Source organism: Xenopus laevis, chromosome 7S (genome assembly GCF_017654675.1).
Source record: "Xenopus laevis strain J_2021 chromosome 7S, Xenopus_laevis_v10.1, whole genome shotgun sequence".
In the NCBI taxonomy this organism is placed as follows: Eukaryota; Metazoa; Chordata; class Amphibia; order Anura; family Pipidae; genus Xenopus; species Xenopus laevis.
The window spans coordinates 3,796,740-3,818,388 of NC_054384.1; the positions used below are offsets into that span (position 1 = coordinate 3,796,740).

At 42.4% G+C, this 21,649-nt stretch overlaps 1 protein-coding gene across 7 annotated transcripts; it reads right to left on the minus strand.

Annotated features, from left to right (window-relative positions):
• Positions 1-258: 258 nt before the first annotated feature.
• Positions 259-19,445, minus strand: phc1.S (polyhomeotic homolog 1 S homeolog). 7 transcript variants are annotated; one of them, XM_041570600.1, is made up of 17 exons: positions 19,295-19,408; positions 17,969-18,051; positions 16,396-16,515; positions 15,170-15,297; positions 12,894-13,004; positions 9,288-9,365; positions 9,028-9,177; positions 8,752-8,907; positions 7,496-7,802; positions 6,400-6,950; positions 6,194-6,320; positions 5,884-6,071; positions 5,642-5,753; positions 4,594-4,702; positions 2,525-2,675; positions 2,183-2,408; positions 259-1,101 (listed from the first exon to the last, which is right to left on the minus strand). In XM_041570600.1, exons 4-17 carry the CDS (start codon positions 15,281-15,283, stop codon positions 947-949), a joined length of 2,535 nt encoding a protein of 844 aa, XP_041426534.1. In that variant the 5' UTR covers positions 15,284-15,297; positions 16,396-16,515; positions 17,969-18,051; positions 19,295-19,408; the 3' UTR covers positions 259-946.
• Positions 19,446-21,649: the final 2,204 nt, after the last annotated feature.

Genomic DNA, 21,649 nt, shown 5'->3' on the forward strand with positions numbered 1-21,649 from the left:
CACTCACTCCATTTTTGCCTAACTAACTATACTAGGAACATTTTTTATTTTGCACAGCCTATTTATTTATACTGAACGATTCCTTTAAAGGTGTCTGACCTCCAGCTGCCTCAAACTCATGAACCACAACTATCCACACGGGATGGACGCGTCACTATTGTCACAAGATCAACGACCAGCTCAACCCATATTTACACCGACAGATACATGAGAGTGTGTAGATGATACTCACAACAAAGAGATGCGTGTAGCCGTATCTGCATTGAGGGAACGCTCTGTATATTTATGCAGGAGGCCACACTACAGTCGAGTCTTTATGGAGTCACAAATCTTTGCACTTAGCACCTTTATACACAAGGTTTGGCCAACAAAACACAACAAAGCGACTGCCTCTAATTAGAACCCTTTACTTATGGATCTATGAGTAGAAGTATCATCCCTACCTTTCATACATAGGAACTGTATAAATACGCAAGAACTTGATTGGTCCGATTCCGTAACGCGAGGAATGAGTCTACACTGACTGCAGGTGCTTTAAAGATCTCGGGAAACCTCTCTCTTCTATAACCTAACGTGGAAGAGCTTCCTAAGACAAGCACCTACTTTACAGAGAAGCTTTGTTGTCCTGGAGAAGCAAAGGCACATTATCTCCCCCGTATGTTCATCGGCCTGTAACTGTCCTGGTGCCGGGATCACGCCTCACGTGTAGATGAACACATAGAGACATACAGAAGATATAGGTATATATTTAGAGAGGAATAACGAGGAGATTATAAATGGAGAGTTCACAGCAGGAATGTGGAGAAGTCGGCGGTGATTTGGAAATGCTCCTCTTGCCTCTTTGAGGTTACGAGTCCTGCTGAACTGCACCCCACCTCAATTTCCTTCTCCCCTTGTGTAAGTGTCTCCTCTGCCCCCTTGTGCTTGCAGAGGTAATGGGGAAAAGTTAGGTCTCCTTGAGCAGGTTTATTTTAGCACAGATTTTCAGCGCAGGTCCTAGTTTAATGTTAAGGGCGCTCATGAGATGTTCTTCCTTCAGCAGCAGCAAGGCCTGCCCGTCGATCTCTTGAGAGCGGAAGTCTTCAGCTAAATCTTGGCAACCTGCATGATAAGAAGATCAATCGTAATCAGTTGGGATATGCAACAGGATTAGGGATGCACCACATCCACTATTTGGGATTCGGCCAAATCCCCCGTGAGAGATTCAAACAGAATCCTAATTTACATATGCAAATCGGGTGGGAAAGGAAAAAGTGGGAAAAAAATGTACTTCCTTGTTTTGTGACGAAAAGTCACACATTTTCCCTTCCCGGACCTAATTTGCATATGCAAATGTGGATTCGGTTTGGCCAGGCACAAGGATTCGGCCTAATCCTGCTGAAAAAGGCTAATCCTGGATTTGGTGCATCCCTAGACAGGATATTTCTAAAGGAGAAGTGAAGACTACATAGAAAACCAAGAGGCAGGGGGATTCTATATTAGAAAGAGCAGTTTCAAGTTAAACTTTATATACGAAAGACTATGTTAAAGGGATACTGTCATGGGAAACGAGTCAGTTAATAGTGCTCCTCCAGCAGAATTCTGCACTGAAATCCAATTCTCAAAAGAGCAAACAGATTTTTTTTATATAAAATTTTGAAGTCTGAAATGGGGCTAGACATATTGTCAATTTCCCAGCTGCCCCCAGTCATGTGACTTGTGCCTGCACTTTAGAATGGAACTGCTTTCTGGCAGGCTGCTGTTATTTATCCTACTTAATGTAACTGAATGTGTCTCAGTGGGACCTGGGTTTTACTATTGAGTGTTGTTCTTAGATCTACCAGGCAGCTGTTATCTTGTGTTAGGGAGCTGTTATCTGGTTACCTTCCCATTGTTCTGTTGCGAGGCTGCTGGGGGGGGGGAGGGTTGATATCACTCCAACTTGCAGTACAGCAGTAAAGAGTGACTGAAGTTTATCAGAGTACAAGTCACATGACTGGTTGCAGCCGGGAAACTGACAATAAGTCTAGCCCCATGTCAGATTTCAAAATTGAATATAATAAAAATCTGTTTGCTGTTTTGAAAAAGGGATTTCAGTGTAGAATTCTGCTGGAGCAGCACTATTAACTGATGTGTTTTGAAAAAAACATGTTTTCCAATGACAGTATCCCTTTACATTTAAAATGACCTTGATCCCACTCACCTTGCAGAGAGGAGATGAACTCGTACACCTCTTCTACACTCCAGTGGCTGGGGTTACTGGAGAGGAACATGGGATTAATTCCCAGAAGGTCAGAGTTTGAGGGTCCACTTGTTGGGGTGCCACCATCTCTGTCGCCGTGTGGCGTTCTGCAAGACGGTGGGACGGGGGAGTTAGGAGAGAAGGCTTCATCATAGCTGGAATTATCGGACCCTCTGCTGGAATCCTCCTGTAGGAGGAAAGTACTTCAGTTAGGAACCGGATCCAAATGGAAGTGGGTTTTCAGTTAGTGCAGAAGTACAGACACATGGAGTGACAGCTGGACACAACGGAGCAATATCTCACCCGCATCCTGTTCCCTTGGATCTTTGCTCGCGCTATCTCTGAACTGTTCCTGCGAGGGCCGCGCCTTCGAGCTCTCACACCTCCACCTTCCTGCAGCTCTTTCAGTTTCTTTCGTTTGAGTCTGAATTGGTGGCTACAGCTGACGTTATATCTGGTGGGGGGGGAACGTGTTTATGAGTTCATTCGGTTGAGTTCATGTAAAAAGGTGCATGAACACTAAAAATTAATACACATTTTTTATACAGACATACCCCGATTCCACAGACTGAAAGGAAATCGTGAATAGTTTGTCTCTGATCTTAGGGACCATTCCCCCACCCGCCTTAGGCTCACAGTGTAATGCAACCCCTCCCTCACCTTGTTCTATTGTGAAGTGATGAATTCTGGGACTGCTTTCCAGGCAATTTAATGCACCACCCGCTATGAAATGCAGAAGGATTTTAAGTCCCTGAATCCATCACTTCATAATGGAACAAGTTGAGGTAGGGGTTGCATTACACTGTGAGCCTAAGGGCTTCTGACAAGTATCATGGTTTCCTTTCAAACTAGGGATGCACCGAATCCAGGATTTTGCTCGATATCTGTGGAAGATTCGGGCGAATCAAAAGTAGTGGATTTGGTGCATCCCTATTTCAAACTGTGCAATCAGTGTAACCTTTAAAGCGATACTGTCCTGGATAAACATTTTTCCCCCCAAAACACATCAGTTAATAGTGCTGCTCCAGCAGAATTCTGCACTGAAATCCATTTCTCAAAAGAGCAAACACATTTTTTTTTTTTATATTCAGTTTTTAAATCTGACATGGGGCTAGAGTCTAGACATATTGTCAGTTTACCAGCTGCACTAGTCATGTGCACTTTAGGATGGAACTACTTTCTGGCAGGCTGTTGTTTCTCCTACTTAATGTAACTGAATGTGTCTCAGTGGGACCTGGATTTTATTATTGAGTATTGTTCTTAGATCTACCAGGGAGCTGCTATCTGGTTGCCTTCCTATTGTTCTTTTGTTAGGCTGCTGGTGGGGGGAAGGGAGGGGGTGATATCACTCCAACTTGCAGTACAGCAGTAAAGAGAGACTGGAGTTTATCAGAGCACCATGACTGGGGGCAGCTGGGAAACTGACAATATGTCTAGCCCCATGTCAGATTTCAAAATGGAATATAAAAAAATCTGTCTGCTCTTTTGAAAAATGGATTTCAGTGCAGAATTCTGCTGGAGCAGCACTATTAACTGATGCGTTTTGAAAAAAACATGTTGTCCTGTGACAGTATCCCTTTAAGATAAGCAACTACATTCACCACGACTTAGTTCTTAAAAACCCAAAGGCGATGCCTGGCATTTAGTTGCAGAGAATATCAAAATATCAAAAAAGCCATTTGTTTGAAGATGACCTGTGTGCCATTACATTAAAGGGGAACTATTGTGAAAATGCTAATTTAATGTACACTTTATTTTATGGAAATAAAAAAATGATTTAAATATGGTTTCTGAAATAATCAAATTACTCTTCCTTATTTCTGTCTCAGTGCTGAAAAGAGGATCTTTATCCTCAATAAAATCCGATTTCTGCATAAGTTTATTCAGGCACCGCTGGTAGTTTGTCTTGAGACTTCGTGCAATTATTAACACTCTTTCTTTACATAGTTACATAGTTACATAGTTACATAGTTAAATTGGGTTGAAAAAAGACAAAGTCCATCAAGTTCAACCCCTCCAAATGAAAACCCAGCATCCATACACACACCCCTCCCTACTTTTAATTAAAATTCTATATACCCATACCTATATTAACTATAGAGTTTAGTATCACAATAGCCTTTAATATTATGTCTGTCCAAAAAATCATCCAAGCCATTCTTAAAGGCATTAACTGAATCAGCCATCACAACATCACCCGGCAGTGCATTCCACAACCTCACTGTCCTGACTGTGAAGAACCCTCTACGTTGCTTCAAATGAAAGTTCTTTTCTTCTAGTCTAAAGGGGTGGCCTCTGGTATTAATTAACTCTCACACAGAAACACTTTACAGCAACACGATTAGTTTGCTTCAGGACTAGCACACGCTCACCTTTTGGCACAAGTCATGGAACAGAATCGTTTGGAGCCGCGGAACTGCTCGGCAGGGGCGTACTTGCCACAGTACTCACATTTTAACAGCTTGGAGCTTCCAAAATCTGCTTTGGATACAAGACCAAGGATGTTTTTTTTTTGGTCAAGAAAGTGAATGTCGTGGTTAAGAGATGAAGAAGCATGCAAGATGAGAATAATGGGAAAAAACTAAATATGAGAAAAGCAGAAAAATACAATCACTCGTGTAAAGTGAGAAAGGAAGTAAGAGAATAAAACGGAAAAAATTGCAAATAGCTCAGGTAGGTATCCAGGAAGCAATTTAGAGATAAAAGTTTGGGCAACAGAAAAGAACAGGATGATGTAAGAACAATGTACTCTAAGTGACAGTTACAGTCTTTATATTAGGGATGCAGTGAATCCACTATTTTGGATTCGGCCGAACCCCTGAATCCTTCGCAAAAGATTCGGCCAAATACCAAACCGAATCCTGATTTGCATATGAAAATTATGGGTGGGAAGTGAAAAACGTTTTTTGCTTGCTTGTTTTTGTGTGAAAAAGTCACATGATTTCCCTCCCTGTCCCTAATTAGCATATGCAAATTCATATTTGGTTTGGCTGGGCAGAAGGATTCAGTTGAATACGATTCCTGCTGAAAAAGGCCGAATCCTGGTTGAATCCGAACTGAATCCTGTATTCGGTGCATCCCTACTTTTTATATTTAACAAGTCCCAGTAAATGAAGTGCAAGACTCGAGCAACAGATTCAGCAGCCCTGAAGAGAACATTTACTATAAAATGTATCTGTATCATTGTACTGTACAGCTTTTCACTGGCCCTGATGTCCATAGGTATGCATAGAAAGGGCAGGAACCAGCAGGAAGCAAAAGGAGTTTACACAACTTCATTTGTTGTGGCTGAGATCTCTCAGCTTTTGTAGAGCTCCTTACTCCTGTAAGTACTGTTTCCAAAGATAAAATAGTCTGGACATACTTATGGGACTAGTGTTAGCCAAGCAGAGGGTGGAATGATTGTATAAAGGATCCTACCGCTGGCAGCTGTATCTCCCACAGGCTGTGGAGGTGGGCTCTCTGCTGGGGGTAGAACATTCTCTGATACAGTTTGCTTCTCAGGTTCCTTTAGCAGTTGAGGGCTGCCCACCTGTACAGAGAGAAATAAAAGGTCAGAATGGATGTTGGAAAGAGCAAGGCAGCTGAATTAAAGACGGGCGCCATTATGCAGCAGTCAGCTGACTTGCTTGTTTTGTACAAAGAGATGTTCAGGTACTTACAGGGAAGGGCTCTGCTCCCTCCTGAATAACAAAGCCTTCAATGATGTGCGTCAGTATCTGTGGCTTCACAATGGCCTGGGGCGGCTTGGAGTCGCTGTGTTGACGAGAAGTTACTGAAAGGGCAGGGACGCTGCGGGGAGCCGAAACAATAAGAGTGGGGGAGACCTGGGTGGCAGCCTCTGGCTTATCTGAAAGAGAATATGTGAGAAGGTCTATTGTGTATATACAGTTTACACTAAACTCCTACAGGTAAGGAAGTCAATATAGAAGAATGACAGTTTCAGCACAAATCATAGGGCATCTCTCTCACCTGCTGGGGTGCTGGTCTCCTCAACAGTTGGGGGAGTGTTGGTGGGCAGAGATGCTTTGACAGGCAGCACAGAGGGATCATCCCTGTCCTCCTCTGCCTTCCTCTTCCCTGGACCAGATAATTTTCCCTAAGTGCCAAAGAGCAGTCTGTTAGTTTGGTCCAGTCGCAAATCATTATTAGTTGCCCATTTGTGCCCCGTGACTCACCTGCAGAACCCCATAAAACCCGGCTTGGCTTTCCTGCACAGCACCGGCCACCACAGAGGCAGTAGAAGAGGGTAGAGTCAATTGTGTCAGGGACGAGGCTTGTGATGGGGCTTGAGGGGCTCCCAAGGCTAATGCCTGGGCAGGGCCCTGCTGTCTGGCACCCACAAGCTGCACAGGTATATGAGGCTGGGTGGGGGAAGCTATCGGAAGTGCTCTGGTGCCTTGGGAAGCTTTAGCCCCCAGGTGACCTTGAAGATTTAGATGCGGCAGACCTTTGCCAGGCTGCTTTGGCTGGATAGGTACGGGGGCTTTAGTAGGGACAGCAGAGTCAGTATTCGCCTGCAGCATTGGTTGAACAACCAGGGTTTGCTGGGTCGTCGGGGTTTGTAGGCCTTGCTGGGTAGCAGCCTGGGGCTGAGGCTGGGCGAGCTGTAGGTGAGTAGAAGCATGAAGTAGCTGGGACTGTCGGTGCTGATGAATAGCAATCTGCTGCTGAAAGACCACTTGCTTCTGCTGCAGAACCGAGTGCGGCTGGATGTGAGTGTACGTGGCTACGGTGAGAGACAATTAAAGGGCAGGGTGGGAAAGGGATGGAGAGAGAAAACGGGAAGAAACTTTGAAATCAAGGCCATCAGGAATGGGAATGGGAAAATCAAGGCCATCAAAAGTCATGTGACTTGTGCTCTGATAAACTTCAGTCACTCTTTACTGCAAGTTGGAGTCATATCACCCCCCCCTTTCCCTCCCCAGCAGCCTAACAACAGAACAATGGGAAGGTAACCAAATAACAGCTCCCTAACACAAGATAACAGCTGCCTGGTAGATATAAGAACAGCACTCAATAGTAAAAACCCATGTCCCACTGAGACACATTCAGTTACATTGAGTAGGAGAAACAACAGCCTACCAGAAAGCAGTTCCATCCTAAAGTGCTGGCTCTTTCTGAAAGCAAAGACCAGACAAAATGACCTACACACCAATAATACAACTTGCTGGTTCAGGTTCAAAGGTTCTGTAGAGTGAATTATTGACAGTGATTTGGACTGGTCTAAGAATAGCTTACAATAGTTTGGAACTAGACTATTTCTAGACTTACCAGAACTGATGAGAGTCTGGTTAGGAGCTGGTGTTGCTGCTCTAGTGAGGTTGATGCCGACACTTTGCTGAACTCCTTCTCCGTCAGCTTTTCGCCCCTCTGCCTCAGTCTGACTCCCCTGACTCACGGTGCCCCCTGTTGACCCTACAGGGCTCTTTAAACTTTGTGGAACATTTGGAGATGGAATTTGTGTCGGTGCTGCTGAAGAGGCTGGGTGCATTGGGGATTTGGTAGTTAGAGGAGCTGGCTGTGAAATAGTAGAAGTAGTCGCAGCTGTCTGTTGGCCCCGAACGGCCAAATTCTGAACCTGTGAGAACAATAAAAAGGGGGTGTAAATTGCCTATTAAGGGCTAGTCCACACGGGGAGATAGCCCTGCGTTTGCGGTCGCGGCGACAAAGCGCCGCGCCAGTCGCCGCGACCGGCGCAGGTGACAGTTTTGTATGGGCGCCTATGTAAAAACGCCTGTGCTAACCACACGAGGCGATGCGCTTTTCAACAGTCGCCTGAAAAAGCCTGGCGAGGCATTTTCAGGCGACTGTTGAAAAGCGCATCGCCTCGTGTGGTTAGCACAGGCGTTTTTACATAGGCGCCCATACAAAACTGTCGCCTGCGCCGGTCGCGGCGACTGGCGCGGCGCTTTGTCGCCGCGACCGCAAACGCAAGGCTATCTCCCCATGTGGAATAGCCCTAAAGCTCCGAACTTAGCTGTGACCCGGACCACAGTTTAAATCTGTTGTGATTCTCCCATCTCATGAAAAAATGGAAGACGTCTTAAAAATCCATCAAAATAGTAAGAGGACAAAAACAGACTCTGTTCTCCCACTATTCTAGCCATCCCCCCCTTTAAAGGGATACTGTCATGGGAAAACATGTTTTTTTCCAAAACACATAAGTTAATAGTGCTACTCCAGCAGAATTCTGCACTGAAATCAGTTTGTCAAAAGAGCAAACAGATTTTATTTTATTCAATTTTGAAATCTGACATGGGGCTAGACATATTGTCAGTTTCCCAGATGCCCCCAGTCATGTGACTGCAGTGCAGAATTCTGCTAGCACAGCACTATTAACTGATGTGTTTTGAAAAAAAAAAAATGTTTTCCCATGACAGTATCCCTTTAAAGAGGACAGATAACCATTCTAGAGGTATCATATGTAAATGCTTTTAGGGAAACTATTGCTATTTGCCCACTAAACACAAAAATCTAACCATGTGTTACAAAGAAGCAGTGACTAAAACCAGAGCAATTCCATTTACCTGATCAGAGTCCTGGTGTACTCCTTGGTTCTGGGGAGATGTCACCTCCTGCTGGACTGCTACCGATCCGTTGGGCATCAAAATGAGCTGTGAGTTCAGTGGAACCCCACGCCCAAGTGACCGGTTCACCTGTAAAAGGTTTCCTAGCTGTGGTTGCTGCAGAAGAATGACAATCAATATAATACATATAGTAAAGTGCAGTCACAGATAAAACAGGTGGAGTAAATTTGTAATGTACAAAACCAATGCTGAAAATCTGTGCAAGGTGCAACTTACACGCAGGTACACTGGTGTTTGTGACTGCCCAAGAGATGGCGAGCTGCTGTTACTAAGCAACACCGACTGCGTGAGGGTCGTGGCACTGGGTGCGGTCACATTCTGCGTACGGCTTAGGAGCTGGGCTGAAGAGCTTGTGGAAAGGTTGGCCTGATGGAGGAGTAAGTAATATTTACATTAACAAACTGAATTTAGAAAATGGTAATATCAACATGTATTGAGCAGGACAATTAAAAAAACATCCACACGTTGCAACTCACAGATCCCTGTGTGGTGTTTGTCTGTTGGCCAGAGCCTGTGTTGGGAGATGCAGCTTGTCGACTCGCAGCAATTGTTGCCTGTTGGTCAGAAAGTACAAAGTTACCGTTATTATAAAACAAACAAACATCTTTTATATAAGTCCATGAAGATTCTCATTCATCCGGGTCATGGTATATCACTAGAACAGGTCCCATACCTGTATATATATCAAATATGAAAATATCTGTAAAAATAAGTCAAATCAACTGGACTTGCTGTGTTTTTTTTTTTTGAAGACGTTTCACCAGTCATCCAACTGGCTTTCTGAATTGAGAACAACTTGTAAATCCTGAATTGAGAAAGCCAGTTGGATGACTGGTGAAAGGTCTTCAAGAAAAACACAGCAAGTCCAGTTGATTTGACTTATTTTTACAGATATTTTCATATTTTATATATACAGGTATGGGACCTGTTATCCAGAATGCTCAGGACCGGGGGTTTTCCGGATAACGGAATATAACATTATGGTCAAATAAGTCAGGCAAACCAAATGGCTTCATAGCATGTATTTATACACACACACGCGCGCGACCTGGGGATAACGAATCTTTCCGTAATTTGGATCTTCATACCTTAAGTCTACTAGAAAATCATATAAACATTAATTAAACCCAATAGGCTGGTTTTGCTTCCAATAAGGATTAATTATATCTTAGAAAATTTGGAGTCTATGGGAGGCATAATTCGGAGCTTTTTGGATTACGGATTTCTGGATAACGGATCCAATACACAACATGTATGTGTGTGTATGTATATATATATATATATATATATATATATATATATATATATATATATATATATATATATATATATACACATACACACACACACACACAGGTATAGGATCCCTTATCCAGAAACCCAATATCCAGAAAGCTCTGAATTACGGAATGGCTGTCTCCCATAGACTCAATTTTATCCAAATAATCCAAATTTTTAAAAATAATTATTTCCCTTTTCTGTGTAATAATAAAACAGTAGCTTGTACTTGATCCCAACTAAGATATAATTAATCCTTTTTGGAAGCAATACCAGCCTATTTTTTTTATTGGGTTTATTTAATATTTAAATGATTTTCTAGTAGACTTAAAGCTATGAAGCTATTTGGTTTGCCTGACTTATTTGACCATAATGTTATATATAAATATACACTGGGGCAACAAAAACCATGACGTTCAGAAAAACTCATTTTAGTTTCTTGAGGGCTGCCCTACAGAGCATTTGATTGGGCCATTATGTTTTATGAATACAGGGATATGGGAGATAGCTCATAGTACAAGTTGCTCCAGGGACTAGTCCCATTAATTTTGGAGTAGGAATTTTTTACCCCTTTGAGGCAAATTGGAGAGGCTTCAAATGGGTTTTTTTTTTTGCCTTCCTCTGGGTCGACTGGCAGTTAGGCAGGTTAAAAGGGTGAACTTGATGGATGTGTCTTTTTTCAACCTAACTTACTATGTTATGACTTTATTCACGCAGTGCTGTAGTCTGGAAATCACAAAGGATCTATGATCAGAATGCCGAGATCCATTATGTGATTGGGATCATGTATTAGCTTGATGGCAGCTCAGATGTCTTTTTATGACTATCACCATCATTAGATCTATGTGCCTCAGTATTCTAGGTCTAGGTTTATTCCATAATGGCAAGAAAAAGAAGCCCTTCTACATCTTAGGAGGAATAAGAACACCAACATTTTTTAGTGATTACATTTGATTGAATCCATTCCAGTAACAGGTCTGTTGTACCAGCACTTAACTATTTCACCTGTTTGTTTTTTTTATCAATAAAAACTAAGAAGATGGTAGGTAACTATACAGGACATAACACAAGAGGGCGATGGGGCACTACAGGCACTTTGTATAGGTTTATGTGCCCGCCCTCAATTTATTTGCGTCACTGACAGTTTAAACAGGAACACATGCTTCTTTGTGTATGAGAAAGTAGCACATAAATGTGATCAGTGCGGGACTGCAAAGAGTCTGGAATCAACAAAGAGGAGAAGCGTAACTAAAGAAGTAGCTAGAAATGTTGTACATGATGTTTTGTGCTTCTGTACCAGCCCAAGGCAACCACAGCCCTTTAGCAGTAAAGATCTGTGTCTCCAAAGATGCCCCAGTAGCTCCCCATCTTCTTTTCTGCTGATTCACTGATTCACATGCTCTGTGCTGCTGTCACTTACTGAGCTTAGGGAGCCACTCACAATATACAGTACACATAGAATAGAAATGTCACAATATAAGGCTGATTAGTAATTAATACACATAATTACTACATGGCAGCACAGAAACCAGTGCAATTAGCATCAGAATTGAATAATCAGCAAACCTGTAGCATCAGCTTATATTACAGCCAGGGAAGCTGATTTTCTGCTGGATAATTAGTGACGAGCCCTAAGCTTAGCTTCTCAACAGCCAATCAGAGCCCACTGAGCATGTGAGTGTCACAGACACTTTCCAAGATGGTGACCCCCTGTGACAAGTTTGAAGTCCTGGATCATTGCTGCTATTGACAAGCTCAAACTTTAGCCTCGTGCAATAAGTTCACTATATAAAATAGGACATTTTTAGCCACATTCATTTTAGGGTTTAGTTCTCCAGTAAATGCAATCACTTCTGCTAAGCAAAATCACTTTTCTCTCATCCTACTGAGATTTATTTTTGTTTAAATGGATTGGTAAGGAGAAAGCATCAACAAAGACATGTGTGTGATTAAACTACAGGCATCTCCAATTCTATATTCTTCTACTATATAAAATATGGTATTTTTAGCCACATTCATTTTTAGGGTTTAGTGCTCCTTTAAAAGTGCTGTCGAAAGAGATGGCACTAGGATTTAGCGGTGACAAGTGAACCAGACCTGGACTGTTGTATCGTGAACGGTTGGACCTTGGAAGTGGCACCGAAGAAAAAGCCTCTCCAACCCTTAAGGTGGCCATAGACGCACAGATAATATCGTACGAAACAAATTTTCGTCCGATATTCGTTGCGTGTATGGTGGAAAAAGAGCCGACCGATATCGGCAGAAGACTTGGATATCGGTCGGTTCGTCGATCGGGCTGGACGGAAAATTTTGATCAGGAGCGTTTGAAGGGACCCAAACATCGGCCAGTTAGTGCTGAATCATCAGATACAGGTAGAATTCTATTGTTTCTTCCCGTATACCTGACCATTCAGCTCTACACGTGTGTATTGAAACGAACGATCTTTCTTGGAAAGATCTTTTCCAAGAAAGATCTTAATTGTTACGTCTATGGCCACCTTTAGATACAATATGCAATAAAATGAACCCCTATGTTATGTTAAAGACGGGGCTACCGGCCCTTTAAACAGGCTAAATATTGATCTCTTCAACAAGCTTAAAAGCAGCAGCATGTTTAGTTTCAGCAACTTTTAACATTCATGAATATATTTACATTTCATACGTAGTTAAAATATCTTGCAATTTTGCAGTTAGTAAAGTTGCCGTTTCTTAGCTCTGGCCACAACAATGCTCAGCTTCTTCTAACACAAACAAGTCACCAAACAGCAGAACATGGCTCCCAATTCAATCGTGGTTACGTTTACCTGCTGAACAGCTGCCAGGCTATGTAACTGGGCATTACTCAGCTGCTGTTGTAGCATCAACTGGTGGAAATACTGAGCAGCGTTTGGCTGTCTGTGGAGAGCCTGCAGGGCCTGTGAGGGAACACAATACAGAGACACTTCATCAATATCAACAAACAATATTAATTCACACTAAAGGCAAAGATCAAACCGCTGCATCGCTTTCCAAACATTATTCACGGAAAGTCGTTTTCACAAAAGTCACATGAAGGATAAGTAAACCTTGTAAATGTAAAATTGATGATGGTGCTATTCTAAGAAATCTTGCAATGTACATTTATTATTTGTTTTCTTTTTATTCCAAGATATTAAAGGGATACTGTCATGGGGTTTCCCACCAGTCTGACCAGCAAGTAGTCAAGGAAGTTGTCAGGAGAAAGAAAGAGGCTGATGTTCTTCTGCTTAGGAATAAAATTATAAACCTTTCTCGCATCTTTCCTAAGCAGAAGAACATCAGCCTCTTTCTTTCTCCTGACAACTTCCTTGACTACTTGCTGGTCAGACTGGTGGGAAACTGACCAGCAGGTGGCGCTGTTGTAACTAAATTAATTCATATTAACAGCACATGTATCCCTTGGAATAAAAAATAAATAATAAATGTACATTGCAGAAGTGCTTAGAATAGCCCCCTCTTCAATTTTACATTCAATTATGTTTAAGGTTTACTTATCCTTTAAGATTTAAAAGGGGATGCAAAACCCAAGATAAAATGATGCCCAATGAAAGGAAATGCCATTCTAAGCAACGGTCTAATGAATAATTGCAACTGAAAACACTATCTATCTGCCCCTTGCTATTTTCTTTGCTGCTGATTCTGGGCAGCAACATAACAAAAACCAGCAGTGCAGAAAATTGCTTAGATCCTTTAATAACTGTAAATATGGGAAACCACAGCCCATTCCCAGATGCTCAAACGGATTTGATTGGGAGCAGATTGTGGGCTCCTTCCTCCTCCCTTTCTGCTGAAACTAAATGTTGGCAGAAGAAAAGAAACATGACAAGGGAAGGCTGTAATGGAAGGGGGCACCCCTAGGTGACCCCAGTCACTAACATCCTACCATTATTACTAACACTTGCTTTATAGAACGGTATAAATAAGATAAACGTCTAAGACAAAATGTGTAAGATAAAAGGCATTAAAAGAAGGCAGCACCAGGGCAACGTTAAAACAATATACAGCAATAAAGAAATAGTTAGCCCTTTAGATTATCTCCCTCCTGCCTTTCTCTTTCAGTCTCTCAACTGTGTAAAAATGTCCAAAAAAACGTTAAAGGGATACTGTCAAGGGAAAACATGTTTTTTTCAAAAGTAATCAGTTAATAGTGCTGCTCCAGCAGAATTCTGCACTGAAATCTGTTTTTCCAAAGTAGCAAACTTTTTTTTTGGTATTTAATTTTAAAATCTGACATGGGGCTAGACATATTGTCAGTTTCCCAGCTGCCCCAAGTTATGTGACTTGTGCTCTGATAAGCTGCAGTCACTCTTTACTGCTGTACTGCAAGTTGGAGTAATATCACCCCCCCCCCAGCAGCCTAACAACAGAACAATGGGAAGGTAACCAGATAGCAGCTCCCTAACACAAGATAACAGCTGCCTGGTAGATCTAAGAACAACACTCATAGTAAAATCCAGGTCCCACTGAGACACATTCAGTTACATTGAGTAGGAGAAACAACAGCCTGCCAGAAAGTAGTTCCATCCTAAAGTGCTGGCTCTTTCTGAAATCACATGACCAGGCAAAATGAGCTGAGATGCACCTACATACCAATATTACAACTAAATACACTTGTTGGTTCAGGAATGACATTTTATATTGTACAGTGAATTATTTGCAGTGTAAACAGTGTCATTTAGAAATAAAAACTAAATCACAAAAATCATGACAGAATCCCTTTAAGGTTTTAGGACAGCCAAGGCAATGGGCTAGTTGTCTCCTACATCTCCTGCACTTGGACAGGATCCCTGGAGAGCTCAACTGCCGTCTCCTACAAGAACAAATTGCCCCTTAACAAAAGCGGAATGTAGGCTCTTACTAGGGGCAGCTTTTTCCTCCCAGTGGTATAGTGGTACCTAAAAGTTCTCACCTGCCTCATGGCATGAGCACCAGAGCATCAGAGAAGGCTTCTCTATAGTTACATGACTAAATAAATGATACAACAAGCTTATATGGCAGTAAATATCACAAACTTATAAATGAACATTTCAATGGTACCAAAGAATTCAAGGTTCAAACAAACCTGTACAGCTTGCCGTTCATAAAGAGACATCTGTGATATCTGAGGGCGCGTACTGCTCCCCGACGCTGAACTCCCATTGGTGGAGCCAGAATTCTGTTCACTCTCTGTTTCCATGGTGGGACTTTCACCTGCAAATCATAAAATCTTCAGTCAGAGGCCAAGGGATTGAATGTGTTTGCAATGTAACATCTCCTGGGGTTAAAAAGGCAATATACAAAGACCATAGGAAAGTGTCCGTATCAATGAAGAGATGCTGCATGCAAAATATTTGCAGCCAAATGCCGCCCCCAGCCCTGCGAACCTTAAAGGAGAACTAAACTCTAAGAATTAATATAGCTAAAAATTACATGTTTTATATAGTGAACTTATTGCACGGGGCTAAAGTTTGAGCTTGTCAATAGCAGCAATGATCCAGGACTTCAAACTTGTCACAGGGGGTCACCATCTTGGAAAGTGTCTGTGACACTCACATGCTCAGTGGGCTCTGATTGGCTGTTGAGAAGCTAAGCTTAGGGCTCGTCACTAATTATCCAGCAGAAAATGAGCTTCCCTGGCTGTAATATAAGCTGATGCTACAGGTTTGCTGATTATTCAATTCTGATGCTAATTGCACTGGTTTCTGTGCTGCCATGTAGTAATTATGTGTATTAATTACTAATCAGCCTTATATTGTGACATTTCTATTCTATGTGTACTGTATATTGTGAGTGGCTCCCTAAGCTCAGTAAGTGACAGCAGCACAGAGCATGTGAATCAGTGAATCAGCAGAAAAGAAGATGGGGAGCTACTGGGGCATCTTTGGAGACACAGATCTTTACTGCTAAAGGGCTGTGGTTGCCTTGGGCTGGTACAGAAGCACAAAACATCATGTACAACATTTCTACCTACTTCTTTAGTTAAGCTTTAGTTCTCTTTTAATGAAGTCGACCCTCTGACACAGCTAAGGGGTATTTTGGGTGCCTGTTTCATTCACGCTGGGCTGGGGACGGTGCAATCATTAGTAATTAGCCTATGGCAGGATTGCACCACCCTCAGCCCAGCGTAAAACAGGCACCCAAAATACCCCTTAGCTGTGTCAGAGGGTTGGCTTCATTAAGGTTCGCCGACTGGGGGCAGCTTTTTTGGGGGGCTTATAGCTGCAAATATTTCCTCTTCATTGATGCAGACTCGTTCCTTTGATTTTTATAGGAACATGTCAGTATCACTTTAAGACTGTGGGCACATACCGGCTGATGTGTTATTGGTACAGGAGAATACTTGTGCTGCTGTGGAGTTTTTGTATCTCTACTCACCAAGGCGAGGAGCTTGACAGAAATGTCATTCAATCCATGCAGATCTTCAGTTCACTACAAATCACAGAAATCAAAATTATTATAATAATAATAATAATATGGGAAAAAGAAGTTAAAGTCTTGAATCAGAAAATACTGTTCATTCGGGATGAGACACTTAAAGAGAATGCAGAGATATATCAGATGGCAGATCAGTGCACAGCCGCCCGCTAAAACATTTACACCTTTACCAAAATAGCTACTTTTTTAACTGATAAATATCAGATATTTAAGATCAAGCCCGCTGTGTCATTTCCTATGATGCACTGATCAATTCACTTTGTTACAAAAAGCATCTCATTCGCAACCCAAGGGAGTTAATATTAGGGATGCACATAATCCACTATTTGGGATTCAGGCGTATCCCCCAATCCTTCGTGAAAGATTCTGCCGAATACCCGAACCAAATTATAATTTGTTTAAGCAAATTAGGGTCAGGAAAGGGAAAAAGTGGGGAAACTATTTTTTACTTTCTTGTTTTGTGACAAAAGATCATGTAATTTCCCTCCCTGTCGCTAATTTGCATATGCAGATTTGGATTTGGTTCGGCCAGGCTCAAAGATTTGGCCAAATCCGAATCCTGCAGACAAAGGCCGAACTCTTCCCAAATTCGGTGCATCCCTAGTTAATATGCAGTTACCCCTCCCTTTGCTGCTATAATTACCCCAGCGCTTCTGGGCAGGTTCTCACTCGATGTTGGAACATTGTTGCTGGGAGTTGCTTCTATTCAGCCACAAGAGTATTACTGAGGTTGGGCAGTGATTTTGGGGGGGGATCAGGCTCACAGTTGGGGATCCATTTTATCCCACAGGGGTTCAGTTGGGTTGAGGTATGCAGTCAGGTTCTTCCCATCCCAGGAAACTCATTCTCTACAGACCTGGGGGGCATTATTTTGCTGAAACAGGACCTTCCCCAAACTGTTCCACAAAATAGGAAGCACAGAATTTTGGGGAATGCCATTGTACCCTATAGCCTTAAAGGGCTTGTTTACCTTACAAACATTTTTTTAAGTTCAATTGTTTTCAGATTGTTCACCAGAAATAGACTTTTTTCAACTACTTTCCATTTGTATTAGTTACCTTTTCCCCCCTAAAATGTAAATTTAAAGTTTAATGTCCCTGTCTCTTGTGTTTTAATCAGGCAGCTCAGTAATTCAGGTGCAGACTTTAAAGGGATCCTGTCATCAGAAATTTTTTTTTTCAAAACGTATCAGTTAATAGTGCTACTTCAGCAGAATTCTGCACTGAAATCCATTTCTCAAAAGAGCAAACAGATCTTTTTTTTATATTCAATTTTGAGATCTGACATGGGGCTAGACATATTGTCAATTTCCCAGCTGCCCCCAGTCATGTGACTTGTGCCTGCACTTTAGGAGAGAAATGCTTTCTGGCAGGCTGCTGTTTTTCCTTCTCAATGTAACTGAATGTGTCTCAGTGGGACATGGGTTTTTACTATGGAGTGTTGTTACCTTGAAGTTGCTAGGATACTCGCAAATCTGTCGGGCCTCAGATGAAATCTACTTATGTCTCCACCGTGTGGGTACTCGATCCGCTGCAGAGGGGTGGCCATTTAGTGAATAAAAAGGGAAAAATCTACCTTTTACAATATAAAAATGATTGCTGTGACATCACTTCCAGTTTAAGTGGCATCACTTCCCAAGAAATGGGAACATACAACAACCAATGCAGCGGGGTAAAGAGGGCCCTGGCCATAACAGCTTACAATCAAAATAATGTCATAGAATTTCCTGTTCAGGCATCTTTTATATTTCTAAAGTTTTTTTTAACCATTTGCCTCTTTCCAGCTTTTAAAGCGATTCTATCATGATTTTTATGATTTAGTTTAGGATGGAACTGCTTTCTGACAGTTTGTTGTTTCTCCTACTCAATGTAACTGAATGTGTCTCAGAGGGACCTGGATTTTACTATTGAGTGTTGTTCTTAGATCTACCAGGCAGCTGTTATCTTGTGTTAGGGAGCTGCTATCTGGTTATCTTCCCATTGTTCTTTTGTTTGGCTGCTGGGGGGGAAAGTGATATCACTCCAACTTGCAGTACAGCAGTAAAGAGTGACTGAAGTTTATCAGAGCACAAGTCACATGACTTGCGGCAGCTGGGAAACTGACAATATGTCTAGCCCCATGTCAGATTTCAAAATATAAAAAAATTTGTTTGCTCTTTTGAAAAACGGATTTCAGTGCAAAATTCTGCTGGAGCAGCTCTATTAACTGATTTATTTTTTCCCCATTACAGTATCCCTTTAACTGGGTATCTCTGACCCAGAGAGCCGTTGAACGGTTATGGTTTGATTCTACCACTAGCGGCTTGGTTGCTAGGGAATAAATGGGTCTGTAGCAACCAGAGAGCGGCTACAAAGCTGGAGAACCGACAAAAAAACGGATAAATATCAGCGTCTGCATCTTACGAGGGGAGAAATGTCATTTAAAGGAGAACTAAGCCTAGAATAGAAAACGTGTGGTGGGCGCTGGGAATGATATGATTTGTGGAAGGGGTGAAGAAGATTTGCTTTAGAGCCAATAAATGATGTGAATGAGAAGTTCCAGAAGTAAATGCAGAGACACAGGGAGGCAATGGGCCTGTAAGGGATAAATCACTAAATACACAGGACACAAGGACTAAACACACGACTCACTGTATCTCTCACAGACACAATATTGTGGGCAGTGTATAGAGGGGGAGGGGCCGAGCCTTATTACTATCCACTCAGCCAATAATCATCAGCCTGGGGCCCATCACCCCCTCACGCTGCTCCCCGCTCCCCAACAGCTGACTGACCTCTCCCCCCGACTCCCGCGCTGCCCTTTGACCTGTCCCCGCCGCTCACTCTGAGATGCGCCTCTCACTTCTACGTCTGCTTCTTTCTCTCGTCTCGTGACGTCACTTCCCCCTGGACGGTGCGACTTCCTCGGCACGTGATCTCGCCCTCCTCATCTTTCACCGTGTTGTTATGGTAACGGAAATAGGGCGGGAGGAGGATGTGTGGGTACCGGGGATGAAGTATTGTGATTAGCTTTGAGGGACACAGACAGATCTTGTTAATAAACGTTGACACGTCACACTGGATTCATACGTCAGAAATAGTTATTTCTTAGAACACTGGTCAGAAGGAATATTGATGCTTCACTTTCCTTGGATCCCTGCAAAAAAACAAACATTTCAGCTCTCAGAACTTCTCCCTAGTTCCCAACATTTTGGAAGTAAAAAGAGGGACATTTTTTTCCAAACGTAGAACAGCGACATTAGTCACCAGGTCCCTTTCTGTGGCCACACCCCCTAATTACCATGTTCATTTTACCAAATTAGGCAGGTTATGAAAGTTTGAAAATATTGTCTCAAAATTGTTACAAAAGTATCTTATCTGCAGCTGTGGCTGTTCTGAGCTCTCTGCCATAAGCCAATTATGTGAGAAACTGTTTCTTTTTCTGGCTGTTCAGTGCAGAGAAAAGAGGGACTTTCCAGTACAAACGAGGGATTGCAGGTTGAGCTGTCAAAGGAGGGACTGTCCCTCCGGAAAAGGGACAGTTGGGAGGTATGTCCCTGTAATTACTAACCTACCTCTGCCGCCCACACACAGGCCTAAAATCCACACAGAACGTGTGATCCACACAGGGACAATCCTGGCCATTTTGCCACCGAGGGGCTTTCCTTGTGCCACTCTCCCCCTTCCCCCATGGCCTCAACTTTTTGGAGCTGGAGGGGGGCTAGGGGTCCATGTCGCTAGAAGAGACACATTTTTACACCCAAGACGATTTTCTCAATGGCGCAGCGTCCAGACAGGTGGCGACCCTAAGTATGTACCTGCTCTCCCATGTAGCGGAGACACAGAGGTCTCTACAAAAAGATATTGCATAAAACAGCTCATGTGTAAAACCTGCTCCATGTAAATAAACCATTTTCATAATAATATACTTTAGTAGTATGTGCCATTGGGTAATCATAAATAGAAAATTGCCATTTTAAAAAATATGGGCCACCCCCTGGGATTGTACGATTCACGGTGCACACAAACATACCAAACATGTTGGGTCACATGAGCCAATTAACAGACAGAGTTGTTTCTTTTGCTTCCACACTTCTTCCTGTGCCAGTTAGAGCTGCAGTATTTCTGGTCAGGTGATCTCTTCCTGTTACAGTTAGAGCTGCAGTATTTCTGGTCAGGTGATCTCTTCCTGTTACAGTTAGAGCTGCAGTATTTCTGGTCAGGTGATCTCTTCCTGTTACAGTTAGAGCTGCAGTATTTCTGGTCAGGTGATCTCTTCCTGTTACAGTTAGAGCTGCAGTATTTCTGGTCAGGTGATCTCTTCCTGTTACAGTTAGAGCTGCAGTATTTCTGGTCAGGCGATCTCTTCCTGTTACAGTTAGAGCTGCAGTATTTCTGGTCAGGCGATCTCTTCCTGTTACAGTTAGAGCTGCAGTATTTCTGGTCAGGTGATCTCTTCCTGTTACAGTTAGAGCTGCAGTATTTCTGGTCAGGTGGTCTCTTCCTGTTACAGTTAGAGCTGCAGTATTTCTGGTCAGGTGATCTCTTCCTGTTACAGTTAGAGCTGCAGTATTTCTGGTCAGGTGATCTCTGAGGCAACACACAGACCATTACGAAATGGTGGCTCAAGGCAAGAGATGTAAAAGGGCAAGATTTACTTCAATATATATTCCAGTTTGGTAAGATTCTTTAATATGCCACTTAATATGATATAAACTATCTGTTGTTTAAGTGTTCATTTTGGGGGTAAAGTTTTCCTGTAAAAGCCCCAACAGTTAGTGGCGGGGGAGGATCTAGCCCTCTGATTAAAACCAAAGCCAAGGTCAGGAGACACTGATCCCAACGACTACTACTTTTATACTATGACCAGAGGTAAACAGTTAGAACCACCATATGGGGTTTACCTTGACGTGGAATGGTGACTTACCAATTTTATGATCATAACTTGTATGTATATATATATATATATATATATATATATATATATATATATATACTGAATTACTTGTGAGACAGGGGACCAGATTCACTTTCACCTGGTATGGTGCCTATGGATTGGAGAAAAGCTGATGTCATTCCAATATTTAAAAAGGGATTACGATCTCAGCCTGGCAATTATAGGCCAGTAAACTTGACATCTTTGGTGGACA

Bases quoted from the DNA above. Each gene is read 5' to 3' on its own strand.
- phc1.S (XM_018227057.2), bottom strand. From the start codon at position 15,283: ATGGAAACAGAGAGTGAACAGAATTCTGGCTCCACCAATGGGAGTTCA. The intron at 8,908-9,027 runs GTAAGTTGCACC...ATTCTTCTGCAG, and splicing joins AAACACCAGTGTACCTGCGT to CAACCACAGCTAGGAAACCT. The intron at 5,754-5,883 runs GTAAGTACCTGA...CTCTCTGTACAG, and splicing joins AGGGAGCAGAGCCCTTCCCT to GTGGGCAGCCCTCAACTGCT.